This window comes from Phymastichus coffea, unplaced genomic scaffold (genome assembly GCF_024137745.1).
Source record: "Phymastichus coffea isolate CEN01 unplaced genomic scaffold, Cenicafe_Pcof_1.1 PCOF00050, whole genome shotgun sequence".
In the NCBI taxonomy this organism is placed as follows: Eukaryota; Metazoa; Arthropoda; class Insecta; order Hymenoptera; family Eulophidae; genus Phymastichus; species Phymastichus coffea.
Genome location: NW_026706861.1, coordinates 1,650,108 through 1,663,715, shown reverse-complemented (window position 1 = coordinate 1,663,715; position 13,608 = coordinate 1,650,108). Strand labels below are relative to the sequence as shown.

General features: G+C 43.4%; 1 protein-coding gene across 4 annotated transcripts; it reads left to right on the top strand.

Annotated features, from left to right (window-relative positions):
• Window positions 1-1,842: 1,842 nt before the first annotated feature.
• Window positions 1,843-6,296, top strand: LOC131665343 (venom acid phosphatase Acph-1-like). 4 transcript variants are annotated; one of them, XM_058937188.1, is made up of 8 exons: window positions 3,068-3,234; window positions 4,131-4,226; window positions 4,292-4,396; window positions 4,460-4,725; window positions 4,792-5,075; window positions 5,134-5,342; window positions 5,424-5,570; window positions 5,640-6,296. In XM_058937188.1, exons 1-7 carry the CDS (start codon window positions 3,109-3,111, stop codon window positions 5,568-5,570), a joined length of 1,233 nt encoding a protein of 410 aa, XP_058793171.1. In that variant the 5' UTR covers window positions 3,068-3,108; the 3' UTR covers window positions 5,640-6,296. The 4 variants fall into 4 exon arrangements, with proteins under 4 accessions (XP_058793174.1, XP_058793171.1, XP_058793172.1 ...); XM_058937191.1 differs by lacking the exon at window positions 3,068-3,234 and adding an exon at window positions 1,843-1,881 and having other exon boundaries at window positions 3,759-4,226; window positions 5,424-6,296; XM_058937189.1 differs by having other exon boundaries at window positions 4,792-5,133; window positions 5,294-5,342; window positions 5,424-6,296.
• The last annotated feature ends 7,312 nt before the right edge of the window (window positions 6,297-13,608 follow it).

The following is a 13,608-nucleotide window of genomic DNA, read 5'->3' as shown; positions in this document are numbered from 1 at the left end:
GTTAGCAATGGTGTTTGATTAGGTGAAATAATAATTAATATTTTGTAACTAGTATCAGTAACGCGTTTATGCATGTACTTAAATATCAAATTGTAGCCATGTTAAAACTAAAACGGATATTGAGTGATTGATTTGCATTTAGAATGACTTTGATTTTCGGCAAGGAATATAGCTGTTCATTATCAAGTTGAGTGCTGAGCGTGATAATCATAAAAGTTTGATTGGGTTCCCAAAGTCAATTTTACACAGTTTAATATGAAATTGCTTTTTATTCATTTTTTGCCAAATTATGGAATAGAAAAAAATCAATTTTTTCCAGTCATTGTAAGTTCTTATATAACAAAGTAAATTTTATAACTACAATGTCAATTTTGATACGTCTGACTACGTAGAAAACTCACATTCAGGACAATGTGGATCAACTCATATTAAAGAGTAATCCATAGATATATGACGTAAATTTTTATCAAGATCATGCTTCTTGAAACTACCTTCAACTACGAAAGTATCGTAGCTTTTCCCAGGTTCTTGGTTTGATCAAGTTTACTCCACAACTTCTCTTCAAGAAAGCAATTTTGGTGTTCCTCGAGTTTCTTAATTTGAGCTTTCCAAGATTCCATTAATTGACCACCTTAGCCTTTTTACCCCTTTGGAAGAAGTTCGATAGGTACAAATCAATGACAACTGATTTCTTTATTATTAGCAGTACTTATTGTTATAATCACTTTTAAATACACAAAAAAATAATATTTTTTAAAAATCTTACTCGAAGTGAACTTCGTAATGTAAACGAATAGCGCTAATCAAATTTTTGAAACTTACGTTTACTTGAAAATACTCGTGTTTATATCGTTTTATTTGCAAAGTTAATCTGATAAAATCGTGAGCAGTTTCATTTCTAAACAGTTCTATCATTGAATGAAATCAAATGCATTGTCATAAAATTATTTTTGCTTGACCTCTTTATGTTGATGCTATTTACTAATTGTGATTAATTGTGACGAACGTGCAATTTTTGTTAACTGTTTCTCACAATTAATCATTCGTCATTAAATTTAAGACAAGTCAAAAATTGAAATAATACTGGAAATTAAAAATAGATTACATCTCGATACAACCAAATAAAATCTCAAACGAACACGCAGCTAAGCTGCTACGAAAAAAGTCCACGTGATATTTTGAAAAGTGCTTCTGTCTATCATTCGTCAAATAGACTTTCGTGAAAACGTATACTCGTCAAACGGTTGAAAGAGAAAATCAAGCGTTTCTATTTGTCATCGTGAATATCGTCAAGATTTATTTGCAATTGTCGGGAAACGTCAAAGTCCACAGTCAATAGAATGGGTGTCTGCGCGCGGGCGCGCGGGCGATTATCCGGATACGACGCATGCACACGTGGCGCGGGCAGATTGACTTTTATTTTTCCGAATGATCGCTTCCCCTTTGCCCTCGGCGCGCTTCTGTCGCTCTCAATTATATGCCGTTGGTGCGCGGCGCGTCTGCAATATCACCTGCTTTAAAAAGCTTTCACCGCGCGCCACTGCCGCCTCTTCTCCTCTCTTTCCCTCCCGCTCCTGCTTTTTGTGCCGATGTGCGCGCTCGCACGTTCTTTGCGGCGCTGGGCAAAGCGAGTTGCGCTGTGACTTGAATGTTTAATGTAAATAATGCGCACCCGATGGGCTTTTGTGAGCCGATGCGCGCGCATCGCTGACATTTTAAAAACAGCTCATTGTGACCTGGTCGGCCGCGTCATCGCGTCACTCAAGCAGCTCGTATCGCGGCTTTCTCGATTTCCCTCGATAGCGAGCCGAGCGGAGCTCGCCGGTCGTCATCACAGCCGATTGCGAAGTGGCGCTCCGGCGATTCGCCATCGAGCAGCTGGTAAGACGCGCATAACGTAGAAATGGGAAGTGAGCGCGGCCGAGAACGGACGGCGCGCGATCAATCAGCGGGTAAAAAGGCGCCGAGTTCCTTCACCTTACGGCCGTTCGACACACCTTCACGCGCCACACTCGGCTATTGTGATCCCAAGTCGACGCGCGCGGGCCGCGCACAATGCGAAATCTCGCTCGCGTCCCTAACAAATCGATTGTGCCGTCGCAAACCAAACCAATTACGCTCACCTCGCGAGCTCATTGAGACGTCAGTCCGCGCTATTATGCGCGCGTCCAGGTCAGCCTCCTTTTCTGCCGGAGCGACGGCTGCGCGTGTATAACTTTTGTTGCGTCGGGCCGAGCGGGACGGAGATGAGAGACGCCGAGTGCGCGACGCATGCGCGCGATCAACGTGCCGATGATTAATATTTTGTTTGCCGAGGCGCGCGCGCGCCTATTGAAATCACTTGCCGCGGCTCGTTCGAGTCATTGATTTCGCGTTACCTCTTCAAAACTCGCTTGGCCCCGGCTCTCTTTTGAGGCTGCGCGAAGGTGCCCGCGAGCACCAGATACTCCGAGAGCGAGGCTCCGGTCGAGCGAGCAAAATTGAGGAGTGGAGAAGCCTCGGCGACAGGCGCGTCCTCGTCCCGCTCGTCCAATGAAAAGCGAAGGCGCGCTAGACAGCGCCGAGCGAGCAGTCAAATCGACTCGGCTATAATCTTCATTGAAAAAGTTGGCGAGCGCGCGAAGCGGCAGCACAGCCTCGGAATGCGAGCCCGCAGTTGTGTGCACGAGTTGAACGAACTTTTTCATGGCTTATTCTACGGGAATTGTTCACCTCGCTGTGCTATATTTACGCGACGCGCGCTGCGTTTTTCTTGCATTTTGCCTCCTCTTTCTTGTTGACTGGTTATCGACGAGTGAAAAACACGCTTTGTTTTCATGCTCGTTCAAAACTATTGTTATACATCTCGATGTTTGTCTTCCCGAACCGTCCTGATGATAGAATACTCGTAGAACCTTCTATTACTAGTCAGTACCAGTCGATGATTCGCATTTCCAATGATAACATACGTTATACGAGACAATAGTATTTCATCATACCCAGCGCAGATTAGATAAGAAAACCACTCGTTGGTATATACGCAAGTGATGCGGTATCCACTGTGTCAGTGACGACGTTATTTTCAATAGTTAAGGCAAGAGCACGTCTAGGTTACATGTGTGTTGTACAATGACTAGTTCGTGCCACGATAACGAATCGTTAACATTTTGTAATCGCATAGTCGATTTTTCGAATTTCCGTTTGAATTTTGCAAACAAAGACAGTTGCCTGCCTTCAACACTAATACACGCGAAGGTAAGGAACATGTATTTTTCAGCTACACACTAGCCATAGATTTCTCGCGTTTATCAAGTCGTACACATTCACTGGAAATCTGATTTTTACAACTTTTGACGAGCTTTTTGACGAGCTGCCCGATGAATCATTACTAGTGCACATCTGACACTAAATTTTTCAAAAATCTGTACTTAGCAGACTTGTTCGAAGAAAGGCGATTCCGAGTACTCATCCATTTTATTACAAAAAAACCCTTGCTCGAAAAAAAAAAGAAAAAAACGAGTATCACTCGTCGTTGGTTTCAAAGCCAGCAACTCTCCAAAAGATCATTGTGTAGCCTTAAAATACCTCGAACACCTCAAACAGCTCGCGCGAGAAAAAGTATACAAGGCAGCTTCCAAAGCTACAACGTACTTCCGCTGCTAATTCCCCTAAGGGGTGTCGAAAGAATAACACGCCTCGGCGCATCGTCTCTAAGTAGCATCTATATAGTCGTACCGTTGTAGGGCAGAGACTTTTGCAGATGATTTTTAATGTTTCAGCGCTTTCGGCTGCGTATAATAGGAGTGTCGGGGAGTGTCGGGGCCGCAGCTGAATATTACAGTCCGCTCCTATTTAGTGCTGTTTACTCAGGAGAAGACGACGCATCGGCGGTCTACTCTTTGTTCCCGCGGGGCGCAGGCACGCGTGCGCTGCCCCGGGCGCGCGCTCGAGTGGATTGACATGCGGGGAGATCAGCTGGAAAATTGACCGACTTCTTTTTTACTGTCTTCAAGGATACGCGAGCTTTGCACACCTATTTGTTTAAGGCCTTCTTTTTACCGCGCGAATATGAGCGTCGAGTGGAGATTTAGGATCCAACTGAATGATTGAGTGCGACGAAAAAAACACAATGTTGTTACTTTTCGTTGCAGATGAAGGTGCTCCATTCGGCATTGATAGTTGGCGCGGTGCTGTCCTGTTTGCCCGGAACTTGCTACTCGAAACCGGAATTGCAGTTGTTGAGCGTCGTAAGCGGATGACAAAGCTTCTTTTAATAGGCTCAGGCGCGTCGAATAAATTGTTATCGTTGTAGATTTTTCGGCACGGCGATCGCACACCTAACGCCGAAGCTATCTTTCCAACTGACCCTAACTACCACAACGATTTTTTTCCCATAGGTCACGGAGGATTGACCAACGTACGTACTCTTAGACTTTTGTTCGTGCGCTTTGTCTGAAAATTCATTTTGATTTTCTTTCAGTCTGGCAAGCTTAGGATGTACAAGTTGGGAGAGTTCCTACGTGAAAAATATCAAAATTTCTTGGGCGACGTTTACTACCCAGAGCTCGTTTCCGCGCGTAGCACTGATTACGCTCGAACAAAAATGAGTCTGCAACTTGCTCTCGCCTCCCTCTTTCGACCATCTTACTTGGAAAAGTGGCATGAAATGTTGGATTGGCAGCCTGTTCCTTTTTCTTACGTGCCTATACCTCGAGACGATCTTTTGGCGACAACTTCGAAGCCCCGGTGAGTGTAGTGTGAAAAAATTCCAATTGAAGAATAATCGTACAATTAATTGTTTTGAACGACAAGTTATTTGGCAGAGAAAACTCGGGTGGCCATGTTACCGGACATTCAAGCACGCTTCAGGAACCTAAGCGAATTCATGTCTCAACTAACAAAATTAACAGGCAAGAATATCAGCGGAAGTTTCGATATAACGCAGATATACGATACTCTTTTGAGCGAAGACATGATGAATTTAAGCTTGCCTAGCTGGGCGGCTGATATGTTTCCCGATGGCAAATTGTCCGAAGCTGCACTTCTGTTTTATGACATTATTACTTATGACACTAATGTTACCGAATCTGTTGCTGGTGGGTCGTCTGTTGCCAATAATCATAGAAGTAACATTAACTGGATGTTGTATTTAAGGTAAATTGATGTTGGAAATACAACGAAATATGTTAGCTATGAAGAGCGAAACGAGAGAAATACGCGCCAAACTATTGCTGTACAGTGCTCACGAAACGAATATTGTTGGTGTTTTGAAAGCTCTGAACACGTACAAAACGCACATACCTTTTTATTCCAGTGCTGTGATAATCGAACTTTGGAAAGAAGTTGACGCATACTACGTTAAAGTAAGGGTTCGCTATATATTTTACTGTATTTAAATGTGGATTACGGGCCTTGTCGTTGTTTTGATTGATTCTCTTTTCTAGGTATTATATTACCTTGGCAACTCGACAGTTTTGGAATTACAACTACCAGGGTGCCCTGACGTATTATGTTCTTTCGATAAATTCACGTCGAACGTAAAAGACATTCTAGAGTTAGCTGAAAGACGAGAAACTAAGTTAAAGTTTTAGGTGCACGCACGCAATCAAATGATAATTTTGTGTCCGAAAATGCACGATAGAACCAATTGTATTTTACAGCCTGTTACATCCTCGCTCGAAGAGACGGTCGTCAAACAATGTCAAACATCTCCCCGCACAGAGCTAAATGAACCTGCAAGGCATTATTCATCGCGTATATGGCTCGCACAACATAATAACGTCCGCATTCATCGCGGGACCTCGGCCAAGTGTCAGTCGAGCTCCTCGTGTTCCATATAACGAAGAATTGCCGGGCATCATTTTTTACGAGCTTCCCTTTTAATATAGGCTGCTGATATAACTCACAGTTTCGGAATTTTTGTCGCCCGATGCAAATCGCACTATTAGTCAAATAATATTCGTATTTTCATTTAATACAGATGAGATGGCTGTCAGTCAGTGCTGAATCATTTGCATCGCTCCCTTTTTCAAAGTTCCGTCGGACATTTTCCGCGCGCGCGCTTCAGTAGGTTGCCTGGCGCTGTTGTGTGTCGGGACATCGATCAAACGCCATCATTGCAAATGTTTGATTCCCCTCTTGAAACTCTCACACAGCTGCAAATGTGTTGACCTATCGGGATCAGGGATTTTACAGCTTGGCTGGAACTTGTGTATCAGATATGGCAGCTTGATTTCGAAATAAAGTTTTTCTCGAAAGTTGTTACTAACCATGTCTACGCCACTGTAGAAAATACAAATCCAATATCCTCTTGCCAGCTCGCCATAACGCTGCATAACCTTCTGTGCCGCGCGAGCGAGCGGCTAAACGAAAACGCTGGGGAATTTGCCGTGGCGCGCGCGAGTCGCATAAAAAGCCTTGGCAGATAATATGTAAAACACGCGAGAGCAAGTCCTTGTATTATTAAAACCCATACATAACAAGCTGCCGCGCGCCACACTCCCTCGTCTCGGAGTATAACTTCTTGAAATAAGAGTGCACAAGACTTGGCGATAAAACGCGCGCTGGCAATTTAATAATTCGAAACATCTGCAGCAGTCGACAAACCCTTTCTTTACACTCGATTTCTATACACACCCACGCCTGACTTTCGGCCTTTATATAATTAATCATCGCGTCTAATTGAATCTCGTGCTGCAACCCTCCATATCCTGATACGAGTTTAATTCTCGCTCTCTCTCTTTTTGTTGCGCCGCGTTGAAGCGCTCTGCCCGAGCGTTTTATTGATCTGCCCGCCGCGGGCTTGAAAAGGTGCCTGTGCACAGTTCTCTCCGGAGATCGTTGCGATGAATTGCCGACGTCGTTTCGAAACCTGGCGTTTTGTGGCTTTCTTTTGTCGGTTTGCCACGGGCTTTTTATATCTCTCCCGCGGAGTTTTTTTTCGTTCGGTCGACGATGGTTTGTTTATGCTCTATATACGCGAGGTTTTATGAGCATTTCCTTTTGGAGGGGTGGCCAGGGGTCAGTTCTCTCGATTATAGCGTCTTTTTGGCCTGTGTTTATTTTACCTATGAACTAATACACGTTAATAAATTATGGTTTGCTTCGAGGATGTAGGACTAAATTGCCGTCGGACAGCTGCTTGTTCCTAATATGCTTTTCGATTCTTCTAAAGTTTTTATAAGATGTTTAGTTTTGAACTACTTTCCCGCTCCTTTTTCAGCGCTATCTCAACAAGTCATGAGCGCAAAAGAATATACATTTTTGAAGCACTTGTGTAATTATTGATAACTTGGCAATCAAAGATATTGTATTATTCAGGAAGTCTTCTTGCCGCGTATTCGCTCAGCGCTTCTCCAACGCTCATGACGCAGCCATCCGAATAAGCAAAATATTTTGCTGTCCAATAGCCAGCCGGGAAAATCGAGCGAGAAGTTGGCAAAACAAGTGAAACGGGGGGAAAAAGTCGTCTATAGCCGCGAGAGCGAGGAGAGCAGTGTAGGCGAGATCGTCGACTCTAAAAAGCGAAGTGGCGCGAAGCGCATCGCCGCGGCGCAGCAGCTGGCGCCCCTCTTTCTCTCTTTTCCGTGCGGGAGCAAGGCGCGACTGTATAGATAGAGAGAGGAGGGGCATTTGCGAAGAGTGAGAGAGAGAGAAAGGCTGAACGACTGGCAACTCCGCCCCGTACACTGGCAGGAGGCGCCCTCGGCGCCCACTTCCGGACCTAACGCCTCTATCTCTGGCTCTTCGTTTTTCTGTTTTCTTTTCGTTGAAGGCTGGACGAGGGGGTAAAGGTAATTGGTGTGCTTGTTACCAAGCTCATTGTTATTGTTAATGCGGACTTGTTATTCTGTTATTGCTATTGTTAATAAGGTTCGTTTGATTTGTCGATAGGCAAAAATTGTATGTATATTGGTAATTGGGTGCTACTGTTAATTAGGGTAGGTTTACAGGCCATTAGTAATTAAATCGAATAACAATGAAATCTCTAAACGTTATTGTTACATTTTCATTTCAATTAACAATAGCAGTTATGGTCAATTGATTCCACGTTGCACATACTTCAAAACTTTAATTATCCATTGTTTAAGTTATTCATGCCTTTTATTACAAATGTGTTGATTGATTTCGATGCTTATTTAGTCACATAATACGAAATCGCAACATTAAAATGATCGATATCACAAAATCGATTCAAATAAATTGAAAATAAAGTTACTCTCTCTTCGAGAAAATAAATAAATAAATTTTAAAAAACCATCCACAGAACATATTGCTTCATGATAAAATGTAGAAATCTTTCAAGATATCAATTATACTCTTTGCTCGTTTTTCTAGGTGAAAAATAAAACGTAATATAATTCCATAATCCTCTTACAGCGAGCGCATAAAGAATATACATGGAGGAAATTCGCCCGTAAAAATTGCAGAAATGATCAGGGTAAAAATTATGGTGACGCATCGTCATCCAGACACGAGAGTGATGAGTCTGTAATAATTAAGATATATAAGGAAAATTTTTATAGATGATAGTCCCGTAAAATTTAAAGCCGTCATCGTAAAACTTCCGTGTAACTGTTTAATTTGACGTGCACCCGGAATTTTTCAACAAACTCATTATCACAAGCTTAAATTCTTTTTTATAATAATGATTCACATGAGAAGGTTTAATCACAAAAACACTTTTATTGAACGACAAATCATGCAAGAATGAAGATTACGTTTATTAAATCTATCACTAGCTGAATAGAGCGCTATTTTTTATACTTTGTAAATTTTCTTATAAAAATATTAAAATTATGATGTTTAACTTTTCAGTGTTACAAACATGAAAAAATTGTTAACGAATGTATGTTTTATCAGTTTTGATCAAGAAATTACAATTACTATAAAAGTATCCAAACATTTGAGAAACGTTAGAGGTTATGTTTTCATGCGGTCGATAATATCATGCGAATTTAGCAAGATATCAAACTGTTTAATATTTTTAAAAGAGATTATTTCACTTTTTCAAATATGTTTGTTGTTATAAAAGCTAAAACGAAATTACAAAACTGCTGGTGAGACAGAAAAAATGTGTAACCGTCACCGCAAATTTTACAGTCGTAATATGATGGAAAATACAATGAATCTCGAGAACTTTTACGAGTTCTTTTTATAAATTTTGAATGCTCTAACAATATTACGGATTTGTCGCCGTAAAATTTACGTAAATTTCTTCGTAAAAACTGCACGGCTGCGATGTTCCTACGTTAGCTGTCTATTACCGTAATTCTTCCGGTGAAATTTTTCTCCGTGTAGAAAAATACATGTATACAGAGAAAAAGTAGAAAAGAAAAGCAAAGAGCATCGTGTTGAGAGAGGGAAAGAGAGAGTGAATCAAGTAAAAGGACGGATGGCGACGACTACGACGACGACGTAAGTTCTCCGGGATCTTTCCATTTCCCCACGTGACATTGAAAGGCCGAGGCTTTTCACGGTTTTGCGCGTCCGTCGTCGCCCACGTTTTCATTCCTCCTCCTTCTTTTTTCCGCGAGGAAAAACGTGCTGCGGTCTCGGACAACCATGCGGAATATAAACCTTTGGGTTTTAGGAGACTAATGCTGAAAGGGAGAAAGAACGGGAAAAAATATGGTCGAAAATGCTGCGAGCAAAGGGGAGAGGGCTGATATCTTTATGATTTTATTTGTGGGTGGAAAAAATTTTCTGAAAACCATCAGCTTATGTCATCAAAAATGCTTGTTGTCGAATATCGTTGCGTTTACAACTTTTCAACGAAATTTAAAAAATTACAATGAAAACTTAGTCCGAACTCGAAACTCAACGCGCACACTTCTTTTTTTTTTGTAAGACGTATAATCACACGGTACCATCTGTAAACAAGCTCGCAGGGCCTAGCCGAACTCGAAGCACAAGCAGCGTAATCAAAACAGAGCCCTTTTAGGAAGAGAAAAAAAGAGAGCGAGAGCTTGGTATAAGGATCGCAAGGACGAGGGAGGGTGGTATAGGCGACAAGGTCCAAGTTTATTCAGCTCTGGGCTGGAAACTTTGTAGTACAGCATGTCGAGCGCCAGAGGGCAGGAGGCCGGAACCGGACGACGACTGGCTCGCGCGCGCGCGCGCGCACACACAGCCACACACACCGCTTTGTCCGCTCTACTCGGACGCAATTAGGCGCTGCCGCCTTCGCCTCCCCCTTTTCGCCGAGCGCGCGCGCTAAGTAGAAAAGCTTGTAGCCGCCTCTCCCCTCTCTCTCCCTACTAACGTTGTAGGGTTGGTCAGAGAGCTACTGACAGCCGCACGACGAGCTATGTTACCACCCTTATATATTTTCTTCTTCTTTTTCACTGTATATCGAGCTCGCGCCTTCTGTTCCTTTCTTTTACAATTCTCTTCTCTCCCGCGCGCGTTACTTTCGGATGGCCTCGCGACGACGCCGATGTGCATTTTCTCTGAATGCACATCTGAATGCGCGCCACCTGATCACGGAATTTTATTCGCCAATCATTCATGAATGCGCAAGCGGCAGTGCCGTGTAATATTTTATCGGGAAAGTACAACTCGTGCAGTGTCTGTCGTCGAAGTATAGAGAGAAATTGTCGCTTCTCGCAACATTAGTCTCCTGGAACGGCGTCTATTCGGGTCAGACTGGTCCTGCCGAGAGCCGATCACGCTTGAAAATACAGCGATAACGCCACGAAAATGAGATCCGCGAAGAACGCAAAATCCAGTTCGTTCCTTTCCTCCTCCCCCCTCCCCCCTCTCTCTCTCTCTTTTGTGCGACGCCAACACGAACGCACATCTTTCTGCCTCGTCTTATCCGTGCCCATCTGTATAAGCTTTCTTTCGTTGCCACTCGCCCACGCGCTTTTGCGCGGCCATATCTTTGGCAATCGATCGATGGCGAAACGATAACGAGAAGCAGGTGCGTGGGCTTCATCCGATAGAAACCGTCGTGCAGATTCCCGTCGTCCCTGCGTTCCGTACAATCGTGGCGTACGTCTTAGAATTATCTTTTGTACCGCATATTTCGGCTGAGCGATTTTTACGAAAAAATGTACTCTGTAAAATTATTCTGCCGTCCGTACATAAAATCATTAGCATAAATGTTTCAATAAGCGGTGTCTACCAATCCGATTGGTCGGAAAAAGCAGCCGTGCATAACCGCACTGCGTCTTCCAAGTTTGTTGTAAATTACAAGGTGGGACCAAGAGAGCGAGTGAACGCACAAAGTTCTCAACATTACTATTAGACTTATACAGCGACCATTTACACATAGTTGTGCAGAGTGGTGTGTAGAATGTATACACACGCACGCAGAGACTTGGGCGTTTGGGGCATCCTTTAGAACACCCCGCAAGGGTCTCATTCATCTAACCACCCTCGTGCCCTCAGCGTCCCCATCGATACAACTTTACTATGTTCTAACTCAAGAGGAGAGAAAAACCGGCTACACATTCAAATTAACTTTATAATTTTGTTTACAAATGTCAACCGTTCATTTCAAAACTAATTTTTCGAGGCCGGTGTTAAATTTTATGACGATAATGTCACCAGCAAGAGAATAAAAGTTGTACACAGGGAGAGAGAGAGGGAGGGAGAGACGTAATAGTCGCGCGATTTCCCCGGAGCTTTCTTAGCTGTATACACATGTATTTGCGTGTGTACATAAATTCTTCTTTTCGCTTATATTTGTGGGGCATTGCAAATACCAGGCTTTCCAAGTTTTCCTGATCAGGATAAGAATTTCATAGTTTCCTTCTATAGCAGCTTTTTCTGAACATTATTGCTGTTTTGAATATTCGCAATATATCGAAAACATTAGTCTTCTTCATTGCACATTTTATACCCAAAGAGTATGTATAAAATAAATCTGAAAGCAATGTTTTGTGATTGCTGCTATACAAATTATGGACATCGTTATGGACAGGAAATTGACAACGGCTTGATACAATAACATATAAATGAATTATTATTCGATACACATATAGATTCTCGTGTAACAAACATATTTATATCTGAAACGTATTTTATGATTTTTAGATCTATTTAACGTCGATTTCTAGTGGTTTTGATATATTAAACAACAAAAAACTAATCATCGATCGTATAGGTAATTTATGACAGTGTCAAATAAACGTTCTTTTCGAAATAACCTATTACAAAAATCAGTTACGACCACCAAATGCGTACTATTAAAATTATAAACAGCAAACTCTCGTAGAAACCCCACTGAATGAACTAAAAGGAAAAAAAGAAGTAAATGAAACATCGTCTTGGTACACCATTCTCTTGCAGCAACACAGGCTATTACAAGCACATGCACATACAACAGCTTCTGGCGAAGCAATGGAGCTAATTAAGGTCACATTGCTGGGCGCGCGAATGGAAATGTCCGTTCGCGTGTGTGCGCCGTTGCGGGAGGAGGGTTGATATAATTCGGTTCGGGCTGGCGAAGCTTTGAGAGAGAGAGAGAGAACGGTGTCCGGGTAAGATAACAGGAAAGGCTGCGGGTAATAGGTGCGCTGTAGCCGAACATACGCTTCATTAACGGATCATCTCGTGTTAATATCTACTTTATCCGCGGGCAAGCCCGAAAGCTGACCGTATCAGCGTTGCCCAGGCGGCTCCCAGCACGCGCGCACGCATACTTTGCACCGCAATATATGTAGTTCGCCGTTATATATCGCGATCACGTCTCTGCGCTTTGCGACATTTCTGCGCGACGAAGCTTTCCCTCATTGCTATTCAATTCGCTACTTATAACAAACTTCCAATTCGTTCAATGTGCTCGTCGGGTGTATAGAATAATATCCCTATTCAAGTTAAAAACTTGCCGAGGTAAAACTGCAGTTTTCGTGTCGCGAGGCACGGCGATGTAATCGCGGGCAATGAAGATTCTCTCCACGAGCTCCTGTGAGCGAACGCGCGTCGTACTGGCGGCGTGCTCGTGCAGCGTCCTTCAAAAGCAGAGATCTTCCGAGGAAAACGCTCCATGGTCTAACTACACCGTGGAAAAAGTCAGTCATGCAACACGCGTGAAAAAAAAAATAAATAAAAGAACCATCGAAGATCCCTCGCGCGAAGGAAGGTCTGTATCGAGGCGGGCATCTTTGGCGCCAAGGCCGCAGTACGAGAGCGCGCGTTAACGAGGCCCCTTCAAGAGACGGACGTGCCACTGCTGCCGCTGTTGCACTCCAACTCGTGTAGGCGGATATGCAACTCTCGCTCTCTCACACGCGTACGCGTACACGAAAAATACTTGCCGCGCTGTGTGCTCCCTCTCCTCCTCGCTTCTTTCTCGCTTCTTTCTTGGCTTTTTTTTTCGTTCGTTTGTTACACGCTTCTCGCGCTGTCTTATAACCGTGGTTGTTGCTGGGCGAGGGGTTCGACGCTTTCTTTTTGGCGGTCGGGGAGAGGAGTTTCATGCGGTACCCGCGAAACTCCAGACTCGGGCTAAAATGTACGAAAACCGCAAGAAAAGTGACGACTTGTCCAAGGCTGTCCGGTGAGCATTGAAAAGATCGTAATTGCGCACTGGACAATCGGCCAGCAATTATTCGGGAAAAGTTAAATCGCGCGCGTACAACACGGCCAGCGAGTAATTAGCCAGCTTCTCTGTCAGTCAGG